The sequence below is a fragment of the Rhinocladiella mackenziei genome (genome assembly GCF_000835555.1).
Source record: "Rhinocladiella mackenziei CBS 650.93 unplaced genomic scaffold supercont1.2, whole genome shotgun sequence".
Lineage (NCBI taxonomy): Eukaryota > Fungi > Ascomycota > Eurotiomycetes > Chaetothyriales > Herpotrichiellaceae > Rhinocladiella > Rhinocladiella mackenziei.
In genome coordinates, this window is record NW_013550603.1 from 460,361 (window position 1) to 480,082 (window position 19,722).

The window sequence follows — 19,722 nt, forward strand, 5'->3', positions numbered from 1 at the left end:
GCTCTTATCAAAATCACGCCCACAATCGCACACAAAATCCCAAAAATTTGGGGGAAAATGGGGGGAAGGGATTATTTATTAAACCGAGCAAATTGAATCTGACAATTAACCGACGTCGTAGCGTAAAAGCCTGCGTGTGGGCTTTTCGATTTTTAACAGACCAAGATCAGAAAAGTTCGGCAGCGAGGTGGGATGCAGGTTCGGCAGGTTCGGCAGGTTCGGCAGATTCGGCCGAAAGCGGAAGAATTGGATCGTCAGCTAGCCGAGCTTGAAGGTACCAAAAAGGCATTACGTCAGCATTAACCCCAATCAATCCATGATCAATCAAACTCAAAGTGTCCGACTCCCGACTATCATTCAAATGTCCCGTGTTTTCATCATCAGTGATACCATTGGTACAGCAAATAAGGTGGCGAAGTTTGGTTCGAGAGCTTCATCTATCACCCAATTTTACTACGGATGTGGAAACTGAGGTGGTGAAATCTACAATCAGCAGTTTTCAAAACCATTGCGGGAATGCAGGAAAGGCTATAAAGATGGCAGCTATCCTATCTGGTGCAGGAGAGGGAAGAAAAATGAAGAAGGGAATGCCACAATAGCAAAGCTTGGCTGAAGTAGTCCGTATTGTTGTTTGTCAGACTTGGTTCTTGAGAGGGTTGCGAGGGTGGGCAAGGAGTCGAAAGAAGGTGGTCGACGAGTGTTCTAGTGGGCTAGTCCCAACCAGGCCTAATGGGCGTCATGGTCACAGTAGCTACGGGAGCTTCTGAAAATGATTTCGATGGGGCGAGATATTACAGTACAGGTGCTCTGGATTCGACGTCGAAGGTGGCAAGGAGAAAAGCGCCGATCTTGCCCAATATGAACTAAACTATGAATATGCTGGGTGATTCGAGTCAGGTGGAACTCCCGGCGGATATGCCGCGGAACTTCCGACGTATCCCAATGTATTGTAATGCCTGAAGATCGAATCGCCTAAAAAAGTTTTGGGGGACGCATGAGGATCAAAGATTTGTCATACCTTGAAGCATAATAAGGGCTCGTGTCCCTCTTCGTCCAGACCAGCTTCATAAGAACGGTGGTTTCGAGTCTGCGGCCTAGGGGGCCGTGGTCAGCGCTGTTGGACATCTCCCCAGCAATGGGAGTGACTCCAAGGAGCGGGTGCAAGCCGCCGATGATAATTAAGAGACTGCATCAAGTCCACACGGGGGGCGGAATCGAATGCAGTAATATCAGTTAGTCGGCTTTGGTGCATCCATGAAGGCGCCATAGCAAGTCTCACCACCATGGTGATCACTTCTCGCATATTTGTCGAAATCGAGTCGCTGTTCTAGCACATGTGATGACCAGCTTGTTCTCCGGAATAACCGCAGATGTCGACCGGTACATAGTACCATCACGTGACTAACATGTGACTACATGTCCTCGGCATTCGAGCCCGCGTTTATCTCTGCTGACTCGAAGCCGCCTCGTTACGGCAATTTAGTTTCTTCTAGCGAGACTCGTGGCGCGACAGGCTTCGATTCCGATGAGATGGAGGATCAAAAGGTGTCTTTGGCCGTCATTCATCCGTTCAACCTCCTTGATAGTTTTGCGGCCATGAAGAGCGTTGAATGCAACATGCTCATGACCTGACTAAATCGGCCCGAAGTAATGCAGGGCGGTCGAAATTTAAAAAAAAAAACACTGTAAGACAACCTCCTACTCCTCAGGAGGCTTGTCGGTTGGCTGCTTGATGACAAGGGGCCTGAATGGTCTTCAAGCACCTGACTAAGTCGGATCCGTCTTCCTGGGCCGGGTATGCGGGTGACAGAGTTGATGCTAGAGAGTTTCATCGAAACGAATGCGCCTTGATGCGAAGTCAGCACATTCCTGCCAAGGCGGAACGGTTCCAGAGCTGCCTTCTTGGGCAACGTTTGAGATAGTTAGGGGCTTCTAGGCCATGACCAAGTCATGCTTCAGTTCACCGCCGGATGGCCAATTCAGTTAACGCCCCAGTATCAATGACGTCGCCACTGAGACGAATAAATGCCCATTGGTGTGGCATTGATTCTCCTTCTCTTCTCAGTGGCTATGCCACTGTCTGATGTGTTGTCTTGGTGGGTGCAGATGGAGTTCTCCGCCGAGCCTCGTGATAGCACAGTTTGATATCTTCGGATCTGACAAGCATGGGAAACCTTTGAGGTCGTCAGGCAGGCTTAGGATCGAGCAGGTTTGACTAGAGGTTAGATCGTTGAATGTCATAAATAGTTATGAAGCTCAACAAGTCGGGAGGCCTGCTCAGGTCGGCTTCTGGTCCGCAGGAGGTCCTTTTGAACTCAGGGCATTCAAAACTCGTAAAAATTCCAGAATAAAAGGAAGCGGCTAGGACCAAAATGGTCTGGACTCTCGTCTATGAATCCAGAGAAGACGGATGTTGCAATTGCCTATTTCATTCTAGCGCGTTGGAACTTCGGCTCGGAGTGAAGGAAATAGAGGGGGAGTTAAAAGAGGGGGGGTGGAAGGTGTGAGACGGGAAGATGGTGAAAAAGAACGAGGCACGTGACATTCGGCCAAGAGACGGCCCTGAAAGTAGTCAGCCTAAAGTGTAAGGTTCGCTAGACCTTGGCTCGCAACTGTGATCAATACTGAATTGGCTGGCCGATTCATTTCCATAAATGCCTCGCAAGCTCTCCAGGTTTTTTGGGTCGTGGGCTCACAATATTCTGTCGAGCATCGAAAGCAGCCTCCCGCATTGAGCAGAGGGGCACAGTATCAAGCGGAGAGGGTCGATCATCGTCCTGTATTCATCCCGATGGAGTCCAATTCCAGCACCCGCGTCTGTGATCGATGCATCCAGTAAGTCTTGACCTGATTCGGAACATCTCCGAGCCCAGCTGACAACGATTGTAGGAAAAAGGTCAAGTGTACGAAGACACAATCAACGACAAGAATCTGCTGCAAGCCCCTACTGACGCATCACATGTAGGTGATTTGGTCCGCCCATCATGTTCTCGATGCCTGGAAAGCGGCCATCGGTGCATCTACTCTTGGACGAAACGGAAGCCTGGCCCTGCCAAAGGCTATCGAAAGAAGGCTGCCGAAGGTACGCGATGCTGACTTCGCGCTGGCCGCTGGAACTGACTGATTGTCTGGCCAGTGGTATCAACCACTCCTCCCGGCCTCGTTTCCGATGGCCTTGACGGTGTAGACCAGTTTCACGCTTCGCCAAATAATCCCATGCCAGTGCCTCTGAGTGAGCCGACATCGACAGCCCCAATACCAGGAATGATATCAATCCAAGACTCATTGAGTCTGCCATCGGACAGCAGTCCAGTAAATTCGATGAGCGGTTTCGCTCAACCCATTGATCCCGGTTTGTCGGTGGAACAAGAGGTCGAATTGTAAGGTAGAGTACGGAAAAGACCTCGGGGCCTGATAGCTGATTGTGCTTGTATTCCAGGCTGGGCTACTTTTTCAAATACATTCACCCCGCCATCCCTCTGCTTAAGGAGACTGACTTTTACCACCGGTACAGCATCGCCGCGGTAGATCATAACCTGGTGGTCACGCTGGTTGTACTCAGCGCCAAAATCACCCGAGTCGCGCTTCTGTGCAACCAGGCCCACCTGGACTATTGCCTGGAAAAATTATTGGATTTGGACTACAATACCAACGATCACCTAGGAGGTCTCGGGTCGCTGGATAATTTTCAACGTGCATGCCTTCTCGCTTACTATGAATTCCACCAGCGACCTGGGCCACGGGCGTGGATGAGAATTGGCCAACTATCCCGCCAAGCGTACCAATGTGGTCTACACCAGATTGATAACCCCAACAATCCCTTGTCCTCGATCATTTCGGACCCTTCGGTTCTGGAACAATGGAGGTATGTCTGGTGGTGCATATACTGTCTGGACTCGTACTCCAATATCAGTGCCTCGACTCCCTTTGTTATCGAGTTGAGCAGTATCCAGACGGCCCTGGTCAATTCTCCCTTGACTGCCTCGGCATTTGATCGAGATGCTCCGGATGATCTTGTCTTTCTCTCCGACGAACCCGACTCACTCTGGAAGACCCTCAAGGAGGTTATTCCACGACCTCAGACCCTCAACTTCAACACACACATCATCACGACCACGATTCTCAGGGAAGCGGGGGCGCTGTTCCGATTGTCTCGGCAGAGTGCTTCCAAAGGACTCAGTCGTCGCCTTGTGGCCCTCGAGCAACATCTCTCGATGATACAATCTTGCATGCCTCCGGGATATCTTGACCCGGCGAGAAACGCCGCCAACAATGAATCGGGCGTCGATCATCACGCCCGGCTGGTCTGCCTCCTTCAATACCACTTTGCCCGTATTCTTACATCCACCTCATTGTATATAGATAAAGCAAAGCCACATCGATTACTCCGGTGGCGCCAGGTCATGGAAGATTGCCAGGATGTGATTACAACCATTAGTCACTGGGATGCCCAGTACTGTTCGACGGTTGATCCCGCGATATGCTTTATTGCATATACCACGTTGAGTTTAATATGTCACTTCCAGGTCAGTGACCTTGCCGTTGGGATTGGTCCGCAGGGACAATTGGAAGCACAGAAATTTGTCTTATTGCAATTTCTGCAGAATTTCGCCTGTATATGGGCCTTGCCTCAAACCCTGATTGGTGTGTGCTCCTTTCCCCTCTTCCTTCTTCTTCCCCCCTGTATAGTTGTTCCATCCTGTTCTGACAATTATAGCACTGTATCAGCAAAACTCCGAAAGGATTCCACGCGTTCAGTCCCTCAGTGAAATTGATCGTCTCTTAGACCGATCTCGAGCTCCGTACGAGTCTCTGCCATCGATCGCAAGCTCCATTCTCGGTCAAACTCATCATTCTCCTCCTCCGGCTTTCCCAACGACGAGCCAATTAGCGCCCGTGGGCGGAAATGGGACGATGGACCATATGACGCTGTTTGACAGTAGTTTTGATCCCAGTTTGATAGCTCAAGCTCAGAAACCGCGCTCGCAAAGTAATGGAGGATCGCAATTATGGAATTCTATATTTGAATTCCAATGAGAGTAACTTAGGACCTTGTTTGTATAGGTAACTCATTTGCCTCCCAATATTTCCTCCGCTGGGACAAGTCAGTTGACCATGAATGATAGAAGCACCATTTCGGACGTTCTGCGCTATGATAGAGTATGCTCGGTCATCAAAATCGAGGTATTTGGCCCCTCATGAATATAAACTTGCTTGGATCTCTATACCGTTCAACTTTTTGGTAATCGCACGGTAGTCGTATCCACATCTTCAACGTTGAGTGGAAGGATTTTCTGACGATCCCCATCTAGTTCGGAGGATCACAACGTTCCTTCAGCAATCGGATGCAGTCTTGCAGCTGCGTGAGCGTGCGGGCGGTGGCAAAGACAATATAATCGGGTCGGATTATGGCGTATTTAGTTCCCCATCCCAAATATGAGACGTATGCATCGGCATCGTATCCTGGACGTGTCGGATGTCCAACGAGCTCCGACTGAGCAGGTACAACAAATCTCTCGGGACTCTGGATGGCCGTGTGGTTTGACAGTGTCGACTCGATGAAGACCAGGGATTTCTCCGAGAGTAGTGACTCCGAAAGGTTGGCATCTCGCAGGACCCGTGTGATTTCAGCGCTCTCATTGGCGTCGAAGTTTCCAATGACCAGCAGTGTCATAGCCGAAGGTCCTCTCTTTAATGCTTCATCGGACAGAATGATGCCACGCGTGTTGGATCGAAGATATACCTGCGCCACTTTGCCTCCCCCGTTGAATTCTGCCAGGTAGCATCCATTTTTCGTTGGTCGAAATCCGTTTCGCTCCGCACGCTCCAGGGGATGTTGGAAACCGAGGGGGAGATAATACATGAGACCCATCATCATCCGCATGGTGAAGAATTTCCAACTGGGTTCTTCGTTGCAAAGCTCGCCATTCATCATCGTGAGTCTGGTCGAATCGTCCACCCCCTGGCGGCGTTCACTCGCCCATGCATTGAGCATTTCGTCGCGCAGAGAGTCCTTTACATTCGGCTGTCGGATCAGAACTGCCAAACGCCAACCCAACCCATGAGCATCACGCACACCACAAGCGATACCTTGGCCACCGAATGGAGGAAAGACGTGTGCGGCGTCCCCAATGAGGATGATGCGTTTGTGATGCCATTTGTTAACGACCCTTTGGGTGAACGTGAAGGGTCGGCAACGCACAATTTCGATGCAGTCGCGTGGAAATGTGACCGACTGTCCGAAAGATCTCGAGCCGTCACGGTCATGGGTGATCATCGGTGTGATGTGCTCCCACAACAACGCTTCGGCGTCCATCGAGTCATTCCAGTCTGGTTCCCTGAACTCATGACGCCAGAATCTGTCGCGATGGGGTCCAAACCGTCCGGCTGCTGTTGGCTTACCGGGAGGACAACAAAAATGCCATCCTTTGGGCCAAAACAAGTCATAAACATCTTCTGGTGTATATCCAAACCGCCAGAGTGGAAAGTCCGGGTGTGTTGCGGGGGTGGGAGGCGACAGTTTGAGGTTGGAGGCAACCCAACACCCTTCATATTGCATCAATCCAGTGCTCTGTTTGATATTCGCTTGCTTCTCAAGAAAGTGTTTGCGCACGACACCCCTCTTGCCGTCTGCGCCCACCAGGAAGGAGCATTTGACTCTCTTGGTTGTGCCGTCTGTGGTGTACTCGACAATCGCACCATCGTCCACTTCGATCCTGGATACCACTTCGCAGTTCTCTCTCAAATCGCAAAATTTTGACTGGTTGACCTTGTCTCGCAAAGCCGCCTCTAAAAAGGATTGTTTAGATATCACACAACTCCGCTTGGAACCCGTTTCTACCCACCAAGTTTGGGTTGGGATTGCAGAATACCGTCCGGCACAGTCTGCTTGAGGCCATCCCGTCTAATATCCAATTGATAGAAGGGAGTTTGTTTGAAGCTGGTCCGGTGAAAATTGACGTCTTCGACTTCTATGAGATCACACAGTGTTAGAGATGGCGATTTCACCAAATCTCCGGGACGGGGATTGAATCTTACGATGTCCAATGATGGCCATCTCCTCGTCGGCTATTCCAAGGCTGTACAAAATTCGAACAGCATCACCTGCGAGAAACACGCCCCGGGGATCTTCTGTGATACCGGCTTCCTTCTCAAGAATGATGGACTGTCGCTGCATCAGAATGTGGCCTTCCAAAAAAGGGGTTGAACAAACTGACATTAATTTCATGATTGGCTAGAGTAAGGCCGAGTGCGAGACCTGATGGCCCTGCTCCAACAATGGCAACGGGTGTTTGCTCCATGATGGGTTGTTTGACACAGCACCGACCATTCCCATCGTCCTCTGGTTTTAATATTCGCCGGCCAGGATCTATTATGGAAAGGAGTTGAAGCCTATTCGAGTATCGGTCACCGATAGTGATGCCGGTAAAGGAAATGGAATCAGCTAGTTCCGAGAAAAGCTCTCATCCCAGACAATATCCAATCGTGGCAATCTGTGGTGAAATCTGTTGAAACCGAGGCCTGGAATTCAACCATATGGCGATACGCTAACATAGCCGCGCTGAGATGATCCGCGGACGATCCACAACCTCGCATACGATGATGGTGTGGCGTTAGGCGTCCCCGCTGGACTGCATTTATGGACTCTGGGGATGATGTTGCTAAAAGGCTATTCAGACTGCTCTGTCGCACATCTCTATTCGTTTCCGTCTGGAAAATGTCTGCTGTTCTGACTATCCTGGGCTATCTACCGCGATTTATTCGAGAACGTCTTGTGCCCACGATGCTTATTCCTGAGATCAAAAATGACCCATCCAAGGTCCAACTGGCACGGCTTTCACACGTTTACTTTGAGCACCCAGATCTGAAGAAGTTCGCCAAATTTGCAGAGGATTTTGGATTTGTGAAGGCTCACGAAACGAAAGACACCATCTACTTCCGGGGATATGGAAAAGACCAATACGTCTACGTCGCCAAGAAGAGCAAGGACGGCAAACCACATTTTGGAGGTGGCGCATTTGTGGCCCAATCTGAAGAGCAATTCGAGAAGGCCAAAAAGATCGAGGGCGCGCAATTGAAAGATCTGGACGGACCTGGAGGCGGAAAAATCATCACGTTTGCCCGCCCAAATGGCACTTTCATGCACGTCGTTTATGGACAAACTCCGAGAGAGGTGGACACGACCGAAGTCCCGACCGCTACACACGAACATCAAGGCCCATACAACTTGCCTTTTGAAAAACACAGACTGGGTATGTGCTACTTTCTCTCCCCCCTCCCCCTTTACCAGACGAACCCTAGCCAAGATCGGTTACTGACAAAATTCATGCAGGACAATTCCAGCGATATCACAGTGGTCCAGCTCTTGTGCACAAACTCGGCCATTATGGATACGTGTGCAAGGAGTTCGACCAAGAGCTCACCTTCTATACATCCAACTTTAACTTTGTCCCAACCGATATTCTATACCATCCACAATTTTCGAATATCGACGTCCTGACATTTATCCATCTGGACCTTGGAAAGGAGTGGTCAGACCACCACATTCTCTTCCTTCAAAGAGCCCCCCCCGATGTCAAGCAAACCTACATTCATCACAGCTCTTACGAAGTCGCTGATTTTGATACTCAACTTATTGGTCACGAGTGGCTGGCAAAGAAAGGATGGAAGAGTGTTTGGGGTGTTGGTCGTCATGTTTTGGGAAGTCAGATCTTTGATTACTGGCAAGACCCCAGTGGTTATAAGATTGAGCATTATGCCGATGGTGATGTTGTCAATACCGACGTGGAAACCAGGAGAGAGGTTGTTGGACCTCTTTCGGTCTGGGGACCTGAACTGCCAAAGGACTTTGGTACTGATGGGACTATCGTTCCTCTCAACTAAGGACTGGCAATGGATTTAGACAAACACAATACACATCTTGGGTATGGCGTTTTTGGGGTTCAAGAGCAGGCTAAATTGGCGTAATGTGAAACTTATCTGTATACAATAGCTGCGGTCCGTTAAACATGTGAATGCGATTTCATTAGAACTTTCTAGCTCGGCATATTTTCTGCCCGTTGCAGTAAATCGCATCTCGTACCCACGGAGCCTTCCCATCTGGGCCGTTTTCAGAGAACCGTAACCACAAGACACGACTTGGTACAGCCACGGGATGACTTCATATCCATGAGGCTCGCGATGCCTTGCTTACGTCCACTTCACCAGTTCTGGATTTCCGGTGGGTCGCATAGATATTCCGGCGTCATTTTAGCTCTCCGCCTCGTCCCACACGGACAGGATGTCCCGGCAGTCAGAAAGCCTATATTATCAACACCAATCATTCCTCGGCCCACTGCATCATGCGACAAGTCACGACGACCTATACAAGACGTTGTTCTGCGCGTCCCGCCGGGGAGCGGGATATCCTATATACCGAAAGTCAATCCTGTCGTTGTGGGAATGTGGGAACTGAAAATCGGTACAACGTATGCTTCCGAATCCTCGGCTTGGGGCTCCTGCCATCTGAAACTGTGCTGCGCCATGCAATGGATGATGCACTTCCTCAGACTTGCCGGTATGAAGAGAAACGTACAGATTTATTACGGTGGTCTTCTTTTCTCGAGCCCCGCGGACTCAATTGCTGTACTTGATTGACTCTGATTGTGATCTTGGACCCAAACCGGAAATGTCGAATGTGACTTGTCTCATACGATTTCAATCTAAGGAGGATGGGAGAACCTATTTTGCCAACGTCGATACGCCGCAGACATTGGAAGGTGAAGTCAAGGCCTTCGGCACTTTTGAAGACCTGCAGAACGATCGGAATGGCAAGAAACTTACCATCGACAAGGTAGGCATTTGATCCCAAAGGCTAGGCCGGGCCAGGGGAAAAAAAAAAAAAAAAAAAAAAAAAAATTTCATTGATCTCTTTCCAGTTACTTGCTCCCGTGCCTGATCCTAAAGTCCCGATATACTGTGTCGGATTGAATTACAAGTCTCATGCAAAGGAAGCCAGTGTAAGTCTGATTACAATCGGGGAATCTTAGTGCTCTCTACTTATGATATCATCTGGTGATCCAAGTCTGACAAACTTTTCAGCTCAAAGTGCCATCGAATCCTCCTTTATGGACAAAGCCTGCTGCTTCCTTGGCCAATCCCGACGAGGATATCCCAATTAATGACTTTTGCGCAAAAGCTTTCCCTGACTGGGAGGTAAGTTAATGAACTCCATCATCCCGCAACGAAAGACCGAGACGACACGGTACAATTCTTGGTCTGCCTCTGACATGCTACGTGTAGGGAGAGCTAGTCTTCGTGACTTCAAAAGAATGTCGTGACTTGACCGAAGAACAGGCCAAGTCTTACATTCTCGGGTACACGATTGGCAACGACCTTTCCTGCCGCATGTTTCAATTGCCTGAGATGTCGTCTGGGCAGTTTTTCTACGCCAAAGCGTTCGACAAGTTCGCACCCATGGGTCCAGTCTTAGTCAGCCCCAAGATCTTCAACGATGGTAAAGGTGTTCAACTCACTACCAAAGTCAATGGGGAAGTGATGCAGGACGTCGAATACCTGAGCGATGTCGTGTTTAGCCCGGCCAGGATCCTCAGCCATATGAGTCAAGGTGAGCAGGGCAAAGGACCAGGACCAACGTTTCCCAGTGTCAGCTTCCCGTATAAGAAACGGCTGGATTGTTTACCGAGATCGAGCGCTGACATCAATGGACAAATGTCTAGGAACAACCATTCCGGCATACACAGCGGTCATGACAGGAACTCCATCCGGTGTGGGAGCATTCAGAAAGCCCAGACGCTTCCTCAGGCACAACGAAGTCGTTGAAGTCTCCATTTCTAATATTGGAACCTTGAAGAACAAAGTCGTTTTCGAATCAGGTTAGTACGAATTCTTCAAGTTCTTCCAGACCCCCTCTCGGTTCTGCTGTTGCAAGACGTGGTCTAAAGAGGTCCTCCGCCATTCCGAGGAATCAGTACCCCAAAACCATGCAAGGATTTAAGCATGGCCTATCGATGACTCATGCATCTGTCCCTTATTCCTGGTGTGGAAATATTTGTTCAAAAATTCGGAACAAGAAAGACTGATGCTGAGCAAGGATGAATATTATAGGTCAGCCTTCCATGATATCCTCCCTGTGGTACTTGGTGAGCTGTATGCTGTGGGCGAGATGGTTCAATTTTTGGATTCGATAACTGAGGGGCCTATATTTGATGGGCGGAGTATGCTGATGTCAAGATCGTTCGAAGGGCTGCAGAAAGCTGGCCGGGATCAGCCGTATGGGATATCCATGGGACCTTATGGGCGAGGGAGAAAACGACGGCGAAGACATTATTCGGGTGATCACAGATACATAAGACAAAAAGTACGACAGGCAGTCGTGTTATACCATAGACAAAGTATATTGTATGAGTTTCCCAGGGTAGTAATGTGTACTTCTGGAGTATGCCTGTTGTGATTGGCTGAGCGCAGATGAAGACACTGGGCAAAATACAGCCAAGCAGCCCGGACTTGCTAATTAGGGCAGCCTCGCCATCGTCCCCAAGCAATCCTATCCCACGCGTCACCCGAAGGCAGCCCCCTGAGACAACGGTTCGTTCGATAATTATTGCGGTGGGTCGGCGGCCAGGGTATGGATCTCGCACCAAAACGCTATGTATTAGCAATCTTCCCGACGTGACGACTGTGCAAGGCGATCCGCGTCCATGAAATTCGCTCTCTTGCTTTGCAGGCAGCAATGAGCATTAACACAGGTACAGAAGATGCATTGATTCCAGCAGAGGATTCTAGCGGTTCTCTTTTTGCCCGTTCTGCCTCGTCCACTCAAGACCCAGGTTCGGTGTCCGGCATCTCCTTGAAAGGCCTCAAGTTAATTCTGTCCAAGCCGCTTTCAAAGCTCGACTGAAGCAGTTTGAATACTCCCCTCCCACGACTATGAACGGACAGCGACGCTCTACTCGTCTTGCTGATCGCCCTACCTCCCCCAGTCCCTCCAGACCCCAACGGAGAAAACGATCCCCTCTGACGCGGTCTACTTCGGACGAGGATGAGAACAGATATGCGAAGGGGGTGGTATCCGGGTCACACAGCGAGGATTCGACTCGAGGGGATTCCCCCATGACACCGAAACTGAAGAAAAGACGAAGCACAACCAAAGAGCGGTCAGCACGAGATCCATACAGTCCCGTCAATAATTTGGTGGATAGCCTGCGACCCGGACTCATTCTGGTATTTATCGGCCTCAATCCCGGACTTACGACAGCTGCAACTGGCCATGCTTATGCACATCACTCCAATCGATTTTGGAATATCATTCATTCCAGTGGCATTACCCCCAGGAAACATCAGCCATCCGAGACACGCGGCCTTATGGATCTCTACCTGATCGGAAACACCAATATCTGTGCCCGGCCGACGAGAAGTGGTGATGGATTGAGTCGGCAGGAGCTGGAGGAAGGGGCTGTCATTCTTGAAAGGAAAATAGCCGAATTCAAACCAGAAGCTGTAGCCATTGTTGGCAAAGGGATCTGGGAAGCGATCTGGATGATGAAGAAAGAAAAGAAAAAATTCAATGATCCAGACTTCCACTGGGGCTGGCAACACGAGGAGATGCAGGTGGGTAGGACCAAGGACGGGGAAGGAAATATACTGTGGGCTGGCGCGAAGACGTTTGTGGCTACATCTACTAGCGGACTTGCCGCCACACTTACGCCGGCGGAGAAGCTAGCTATCTGGAAGCCATTGGGGGATTGGGTGACCAGGAGGCGGGAGGCCATGCGGCTCTCGAATGCTCAGGATTCTGGTTGAGATGAACAGGACACTCTGCACATATAATGCAGCCTTGTGAGAAATGCCAAGAACGTGATATACCCCTGTTTTAGTTGAAGTGACATCTCTTTTCGCAGCCTGGAATCCCGAAGATCTCTGTGACGAAATCCTTCTGGATAGCCTCTAACAGTGAGACAGCCTTGCCGACTTTATATCTCATTGATATTTCGCCAGAGTAATGTGAAACGTTGCCAAGACGCATGTTGGCAGAGTTTGTCTTTGATTGGTTCAGCTGGATGACATCAAACTTCCCACTTCAACCTCATTCTCGGGCATATCTCTTTCAGGCCTTTATTCATCTAGGCTGAATCTCTCAACCTGATCTATTCGACCCCATTACCCCACCGACATTCCCCCAGGGCGCACCATTCACCGACAGATTGCAATACCAAACACCCACCCCCTTGAAAGAGACGACCAGATCCATTGAATCCTGCCAAACATGACACTGTCATCCTCCCAGATCATCCTCCTCTGTGCCGTGAGCATTGTCTTGCTGGCAAGACCCGCTCAAGCCTTTGGTGCAGGCAATATCGGCTCCACCTCCAAGATCGAGGGCCAAAATTGGCGACATGGCGATCTCGAAGATACTCTGCTCACTATTGTAGCATCTCGTGCCATGGGAGGAAAGAAATTCAGCAAACTTGATGTCAAGAGGGTATTTTAACTCTTGCGCGGTCTCAAACTCGTGCTAATTTCAACAGGTCTATTTCGGCAATTGGCTACGTGATTACAGTCAAGCCGTTGACGTCGGCACCGTCAAATATGTCAGCGCCGAAGCTATCCGTATCTTACTCTGGGTTCTTGGTTTCATGTCATTCGGCTATGGTTCTGGTGAATTCGAAGTCACTACTCAGAGACTGGGTTGTTATCGACCTGAGGAACATATTGAGTAGGCTGCTCCGGCAATTGGACAGATTAAACCGAATTAACAAGTCATAGCAACCCCAAGGATTATGCCGACAATGAAGATGCCAGACACTATGATCGTCGCCTCCGAGGCCCAATTGACGAGCGCCGTGAACTCTCCATCAACCCACAGACTGGACTCAAGAACTACATCGCCTCTGAGGGTATGGGCATTGACACTTCAGCCGGTTTGGTAAGAAAGCTCTTTGGTCGATGTATCGAGCTCGGCCGACATTATTCTCGCAACAAGAATAAGAAAGATCTTTATGAGGCACTTCGTCTTCTTGGTACCGGATGTCACTGTCTTGAAGACTACGCGGCGCATTCCAACTATGTCGAACTGGCCCTCATCGAACTCGGCGAACGTAATGTTTTCCCTCATGTTGGCCGCAATACTGCCCTCCATCTCCGCGAGGTGCGACACCCTGTCTACCCAATCGTTACGGGTACTTTTGGCGGGGTTGATTTCCTCCACTCTGTCTGTGGTGAGTTTGATGACAAGGCCACTCAATCCGAAATTCAAGAGCTTGAAGGTACGATGCAACAATATCAGAACAGCAACCAGGACAATAGCATTCTTCAAGACCTGCTGAACAAAGTGCCCTCTGGCGTCTTTGGTGACAAGGATGAGGCGGGAAAAGCCGACGAATTGAAACAAAACGCCCTCAACCACCAGATGCAGAATGCTCACATCTCTCCAAGAGAACCAGAGGAGTGGACCAGATATCTCAGTGATGTTCAGAAGCAAATCTATCCTGTCATCGAGTGGCACGACGAAGTCATGCAGTCGATCACCGAGACCGTCGAAAAGATTCCCATCTTGCCAGACCTTATCGAGCAGATTCAGGAGGAAGTCAACAAATTTGTCTTCACTCTCTTGGCTCCATACGTCGTCCCCATCATCAATCAAGTCAAATCGGAACTCAATACCGGATCCAACGAGATCATCCAGTCTAGCTTGGACAAACAGCACATCGTCTTCAATGATGACGATTCCTCCGATCCAACTCACTCGATGCTCTCCAAGGATCACTTTTCCAACATCCTCAACGAACCAGCTGGCAAGGTTGCCAGACAAATCGTCAAATGGGTTGTTCCACAGATTGTTGCCTGCTGGGATGACAACAGCATCGATATTGAACGCACCCTCAACCGCATCATCCATGGTGTTCTCCACCATCCAGCCTTGCGCGATTACGGCCAAGATGGAGCCAGCGATGGTCGCCGTCTCATGTTTGGCGTCGTGGAAGAATGGTGGAGGGCCCAGAGCGAGCGCGAGAAGGACGGCTTGCGCGAGCAGCTGAGCCGGCGGGGTGTCGAGACAGGCAAGAATCACAAACCCGGCGTCAAGGATCATGGTCACGGCAACAATCGTCCCCTCGGCATGGCCAATCTGAACTACAACAAGCAGTCATCCGGCGGTATTGCAGGTGGAGCCTTGGGTGCAATCGATTCTGCCCTCGGTGGGGGAAACCATGGCGGTCGACAGTCCAACACCCCCGCAGATAAGATTGGCAAGATGGCAGGCGAAGCTGTCGGCGGTGGCGTCCTTGGATCTCTCGTCGGAGGAATCGCCGGTGAAATCGGAGGTGACTTTTTAGGTGGACGCCCCGACCAAGACCGCGAGACATACAAGCATGACTCCTATGGGCAAGGTGGCTCATACACCGAGACCGTCACCCCGGTCGGCCACTCGCAGTCTGGCGATCGCTACGGCCAGGCCCAACACTCTCGAACCACGGGATATGGCAGTGGCCATGAACACGAGTACAGTCGATTCGAACAGAGTGAATCAGCTGGTCACTGGCCGTCGGAGGGTCACCATCAAGAGTACACTAGTTCGGGTGAGAAAGCTAGGTGAGTACTTATTCCCAATCTCAGAGAGATAATACAGACTGACATGACTAGGCGATATGGCGGTGATGACGACAACTCTTACGACCGTCGCCAGCGCCATGAATACCGTCGTGATGACGAGTCCGAGTCCTATGGCGGTCGCCGACGCGATGACGACGAGGGCGGTTATTCTGGCGGGTACGGCTCGCGACGCCATGAGACAGAGTCCTCTGGATACGGTGCAGAAGGCTACGGTCGTCAGGAACGCCGTGAAGAGTACGGCCGACGCGACGACAACGAGTATGGCTCAAGCGGGGGCTACGGGCGTCAGGAGCGAGAGTCCGAATACTCGAGCTATGGCGGCGGGAGATATGAAAGCCACTATGCTCGACAGGAGGGGTCTGGCTACGGTTCCGGCTCTGGCTACGGGCACCAGGAGTCCAGCTACGAACCTAGCGGATACGGCGGAGGTCGCGAGCAGGAATATGGCTCGTCTGGCGGTTATGGCAGCCAGCAGGGCTATGGCCGAGAGGAAGAGTACGGTTCCGCCGGCAGATATGGCAGTCAGCAGAGTTATGGATACGGTGAGGGCGGGCGGGATGACGAGTACGAGTCTCGCGGCAGTTATGGGCGTGGTGATGATGAGAATGAGGGATATGGTCGGCGACGATACGGTGACAATGAGAACGAGGGATATGGTGGTTCAGGATATTAGGATCGAGTGTAGTAAAGCTCGTTAGGGACGTGCTTAGTGATGTGAGTTGATAAGGGATGAAAAAGGGGTGTGTGAGAAGACGACGACGACGACACGACGACAACATGAGGCTACCAACCAAAGGGTTTGTTGGAGAAAAGGAACGGCGGAGATCAACGTAGCTGGACGGACTCCGGGTGGAAAGGAACACAGTCGACAGATGGTTATGTAGCTAGAGAGATAGAGCATTGTTGAATTTGCTGAATGGAGTCTAGGCTGGGTTTCGCATGCATAATTCGTTGTATCGCAATGTCTCTCATGGTCGATAAGAAAGAACAAAGCTAACATAGCATATATCGATTGTTACTCTACCGAATTCCCCCTCGCAAGGCTCCACGCAGCGGTCTCAATCAGCGTCAGCGGGATAGCGAGTCCTCCGGATGTGAGGTTGGTTGATAAGTTGATGACGGAATTGAGTCATTCGCAACACTGTCTCGTTGTCAGCCATCAGGATAAAATCTCAGTGTCTAGCATACTATTAGAATCACAGAGGACGCAAGCGAGTTTTCCCATATGAAAATGGCCATCAATAGAAAAACCACATCCGAAACCAAACTTTCAGGGAGGGTCCAGAGGCTGTCATACACGATCTCGATAGATCAGAGTGTGTTACCATCACCGTGCCCGTTTCTTCCAAATGGAAATTAGGACCACACTGGCATGAGCATCACCGCGTATCTTCAGGACTTGCCAGGACGGGCATTTGTGACACTAGGGGGAAGCTCGCAAGATGGGGTAGCGATAGAAGTACCCAAGTATATGGGACATGAATGGCACCACATCGAAGGTGACGATATACAAGATCTGATCGTTCGAGAATAGACGGCACCGGAAGATGGGCAAGAAGTGTTCTTCTGCATGCTGAACTCCTTTTGACCGAGTCTCATCCCAGCTCTTTTGTTCGAAGTACCTTTCATCGCGCCGGCGTGGTTCAGAGGATGGATTGAGAGTTGGATCACTATGCTGCAAGTATTCACCTTTTTGGAGTGGTGGGACAATGGTTCTGTCTTGATTGGGGACGATAGCGGATGGTTGAGTTGGGTAGCAACACATCTTGCCTTGGAAGCTTGCTCGTTGTTCGGTGGTATCATGGGACTTCGAGGGTTGTATCACGAGTACGTCGAAGAATTGGCCGCGAGAGCAGAAGGAAGTACGGATGAGACGAGGAAAGAGAGGTAAATTGAGGAGATCGATCAGGAGTGTGCCCGACCATGGCAGTATAGCTATATTGGCATATTGTGTGACCTTGAACAACCTGCGGATAGGATGGAAATGAAAGTGGGTTCAGGTTGAGTAAACAAAGCCTGCAGAGGAGACGCAAAATGAGAGTCATTTAGTTATTCGGGTTAGCGGTCAGCCCTACGACTCACCGCTAGCCTCTCAACTCAGGCTTCTTCCCTGGCTAATGGAGCCTTGGCCTCGCCAGCCCATTTGCAGGGAGTGCTTGCGAATCGTCAGTGGGCACTTTGGCCCAGGCACGACGTCAGCACTTAAAAATTCTTTGTCTCAATCATGACCCCGAGCGGAGCTGACCAGGCAGAGAAGATCTGGCATTTGGCTCAGCAGGAAAGTGTCATCTTCAAGCTCAGGTCTTCTCACGTATTTCGCGGTCTTGGGTCTGTTGCGGTATGATCTGGGATCTGCATCTGCGTACGAGACTCAGCCCGTGCCTCATTCTCCTTTGCCAATCTGCGGTCATATCTACGATTCTTCCATTCTTTCCCATACCCTGCTCACTTGCTTGGTGTCATTCTCTTCTCACGGTTCGGCCATTCTTCTTCTCCATTAACTTGAATCCATTATCTGCCCTGTCGGCCCACTTCCCTCGTGTTCGGGCATCCAGCCAGTTTCTCCCCGGCTTCGTCACCACCATCCCTCCGCCACGACAAAGTGCTGAATATTATCGAACCTACCAAACTCGGAGCCTTACCTCTGTCCGATTCCTTTCGTCTGCCATCTTCATGTCTCAACCCAACTTGCTCTCTCTCTCATGAAGGAGAATGCAGCGCAAATACAGTCGAATGCGCGAAACCCTCTTCGATCTCTACACTGAACGAGACGCCCTCCCGTGGTATTACAGAACAATCGCGCTGGTTTCCTCTTGGCTCGCGGCAGCAGGCTACATCTTTTTCGCTCTCACTTTCACCTCTTCTGAATCTAATATTAAAACGACGCGCACCGCCCTTACTGCCGTCGCGTCAGTCTCCCTCCTCGTCGGATATGGTGTTATCGCAGGAGTCGCCTTTTTTAGCCGCAGCCTTCTTTTCGTCTTCGATGCCGTCCTCCTACCGATATTGACCTCTTCGTTCCTCGGCGTTTTCATCACGGTCATGAACCATGTTCTCCATAAAGACTTCCCTATTCCATCTCAGGTTTATATCTACGTTCCGCTTGTGACTGCTTGCTCAACCACGATTGCTTCAGCAGTACTCAGCTATGTCGCATACAGAAAAATAGACAAGATAAAGAGCTTGGATCGGCAAAGGCGACAACACGTTCACAGATGGGAGAGAGGTTCCTATGTTAGTTACGGAGATGCGACATCGACCACCGAGCTGTCGCCCATGCAGCCACAGCTCCCCGAAGACGAAGCACAACGTCGGCAACTTCTACGACTTTTGCTTACTCGAGAATCGACCGAATCTCCTGGGAGAAGCGGTGCTCAAAACACGTATCAAATCACTTTGCCTGGCGAAGATCTAGGTCATGATGGATTGCCCCTCGCTTCACTCGGTTCTCGACCTCGAAGTGGAAGTTTTCCCAACTCTTCCAGTAAGTGGAACTTAGTGAGCAGAATTACCCGGGATCGAAGCCCCACCGTGGAAAGTTTCAAAAATCCTCGAGAACGTCGACGTGATGAGATCGAACGGGCGTCGATTCTCCTCACCCCGCGGACTGACAGTGGATGGGCTCAAACACCAGGAGCGTCTTATCAATCTCCTTCCTCTCAAACTTGGGGTAGTTCCGCGAGATATGCTTAGAGAATGACAATAAAATGCGTCTGGATTAGCGAAGGTGTTTCGGATGATATTTCGGATGGGTGGATGGGTGAATGGGTAATCTTCAAGACATGTTTGTAATATAGAGTCATGAAGCCTCATAAGACATCTGGCCCCCCTGTAACGTTGCCAACCAAGCCCCCTGTCTGAGTCGGCTCTCATCACGTGTCTAGATTCCAACGGGCCTCGGTTGTTTTCTCTTTCAAGCCCGATTATGCAATTCGAATCTGCGGCCGAGAGATCTCCCATCATCCGTGAAAAGAAAATAAAAACTTGAGCCTGGAACCTGTACTCAGGGGTGTCCAGATATGCCTTTCTTCTCCGGATGTGGTTTCACCAGCTGTGTCGGCTAGTATAATGATGGGAGATATCCCAGAAATTGATTGACAGCAAAATCCTCCT

At 50.3% G+C, this 19,722-nt stretch overlaps 7 protein-coding genes across 7 annotated transcripts; 6 read left to right on the top strand and 1 right to left on the bottom strand.

Annotated features, from left to right (window-relative positions):
• Window positions 1-3,216: 3,216 nt before the first annotated feature.
• Z518_01968 (uncharacterized protein) lies at window positions 3,217-5,037 on the top strand (the record flags this gene model as incomplete). The annotated part of the gene is made up of 3 exons (XM_013418997.1): window positions 3,217-3,380; window positions 3,440-4,644; window positions 4,718-5,037. 3 exons carry the CDS (start codon window positions 3,217-3,219, stop codon window positions 5,035-5,037), a joined length of 1,689 nt encoding a protein of 562 aa, XP_013274451.1.
• Window positions 5,038-5,308: 271 nt separating this feature from the next.
• Window positions 5,309-7,301, bottom strand: Z518_01969 (uncharacterized protein; the record flags this gene model as incomplete). The annotated part of the gene is made up of 4 exons (XM_013418998.1): window positions 5,309-6,789; window positions 6,846-6,971; window positions 7,039-7,165; window positions 7,218-7,301. 4 exons carry the CDS (start codon window positions 7,299-7,301, stop codon window positions 5,309-5,311), a joined length of 1,818 nt encoding a protein of 605 aa, XP_013274452.1.
• Window positions 7,302-7,717: 416 nt separating this feature from the next.
• Z518_01970 (uncharacterized protein) lies at window positions 7,718-8,883 on the top strand (the record flags this gene model as incomplete). Its single annotated transcript, XM_013418999.1, has 2 exons — window positions 7,718-8,252; window positions 8,333-8,883. 2 exons carry the CDS (start codon window positions 7,718-7,720, stop codon window positions 8,881-8,883), a joined length of 1,086 nt encoding a protein of 361 aa, XP_013274453.1.
• Window positions 8,884-9,667: 784 nt separating this feature from the next.
• Z518_01971 (uncharacterized protein) lies at window positions 9,668-10,941 on the top strand (the record flags this gene model as incomplete). Its single annotated transcript, XM_013419000.1, has 6 exons — window positions 9,668-9,832; window positions 9,918-9,998; window positions 10,081-10,194; window positions 10,282-10,606; window positions 10,719-10,874; window positions 10,904-10,941. 6 exons carry the CDS (start codon window positions 9,668-9,670, stop codon window positions 10,939-10,941), a joined length of 879 nt encoding a protein of 292 aa, XP_013274454.1.
• Window positions 10,942-11,928: 987 nt separating this feature from the next.
• Z518_01972 (uncharacterized protein) lies at window positions 11,929-12,801 on the top strand (the record flags this gene model as incomplete). Its single annotated transcript, XM_013419001.1, has 1 exon — window positions 11,929-12,801. The coding sequence occupies one exon, from the start codon at window positions 11,929-11,931 to the stop codon at window positions 12,799-12,801; it is 873 nt and encodes a 290-aa protein (XP_013274455.1).
• Window positions 12,802-13,264: 463 nt separating this feature from the next.
• Window positions 13,265-16,282, top strand: Z518_01973 (uncharacterized protein; the record flags this gene model as incomplete). Its single annotated transcript, XM_013419002.1, has 4 exons — window positions 13,265-13,480; window positions 13,527-13,714; window positions 13,765-15,588; window positions 15,640-16,282. 4 exons carry the CDS (start codon window positions 13,265-13,267, stop codon window positions 16,280-16,282), a joined length of 2,871 nt encoding a protein of 956 aa, XP_013274456.1.
• Window positions 16,283-18,321: 2,039 nt separating this feature from the next.
• Z518_01974 (uncharacterized protein) lies at window positions 18,322-19,302 on the top strand (the record flags this gene model as incomplete). Its single annotated transcript, XM_013419003.1, has 1 exon — window positions 18,322-19,302. The coding sequence occupies one exon, from the start codon at window positions 18,322-18,324 to the stop codon at window positions 19,300-19,302; it is 981 nt and encodes a 326-aa protein (XP_013274457.1).
• Between the last annotated feature and the right edge of the window lie 420 nt (window positions 19,303-19,722).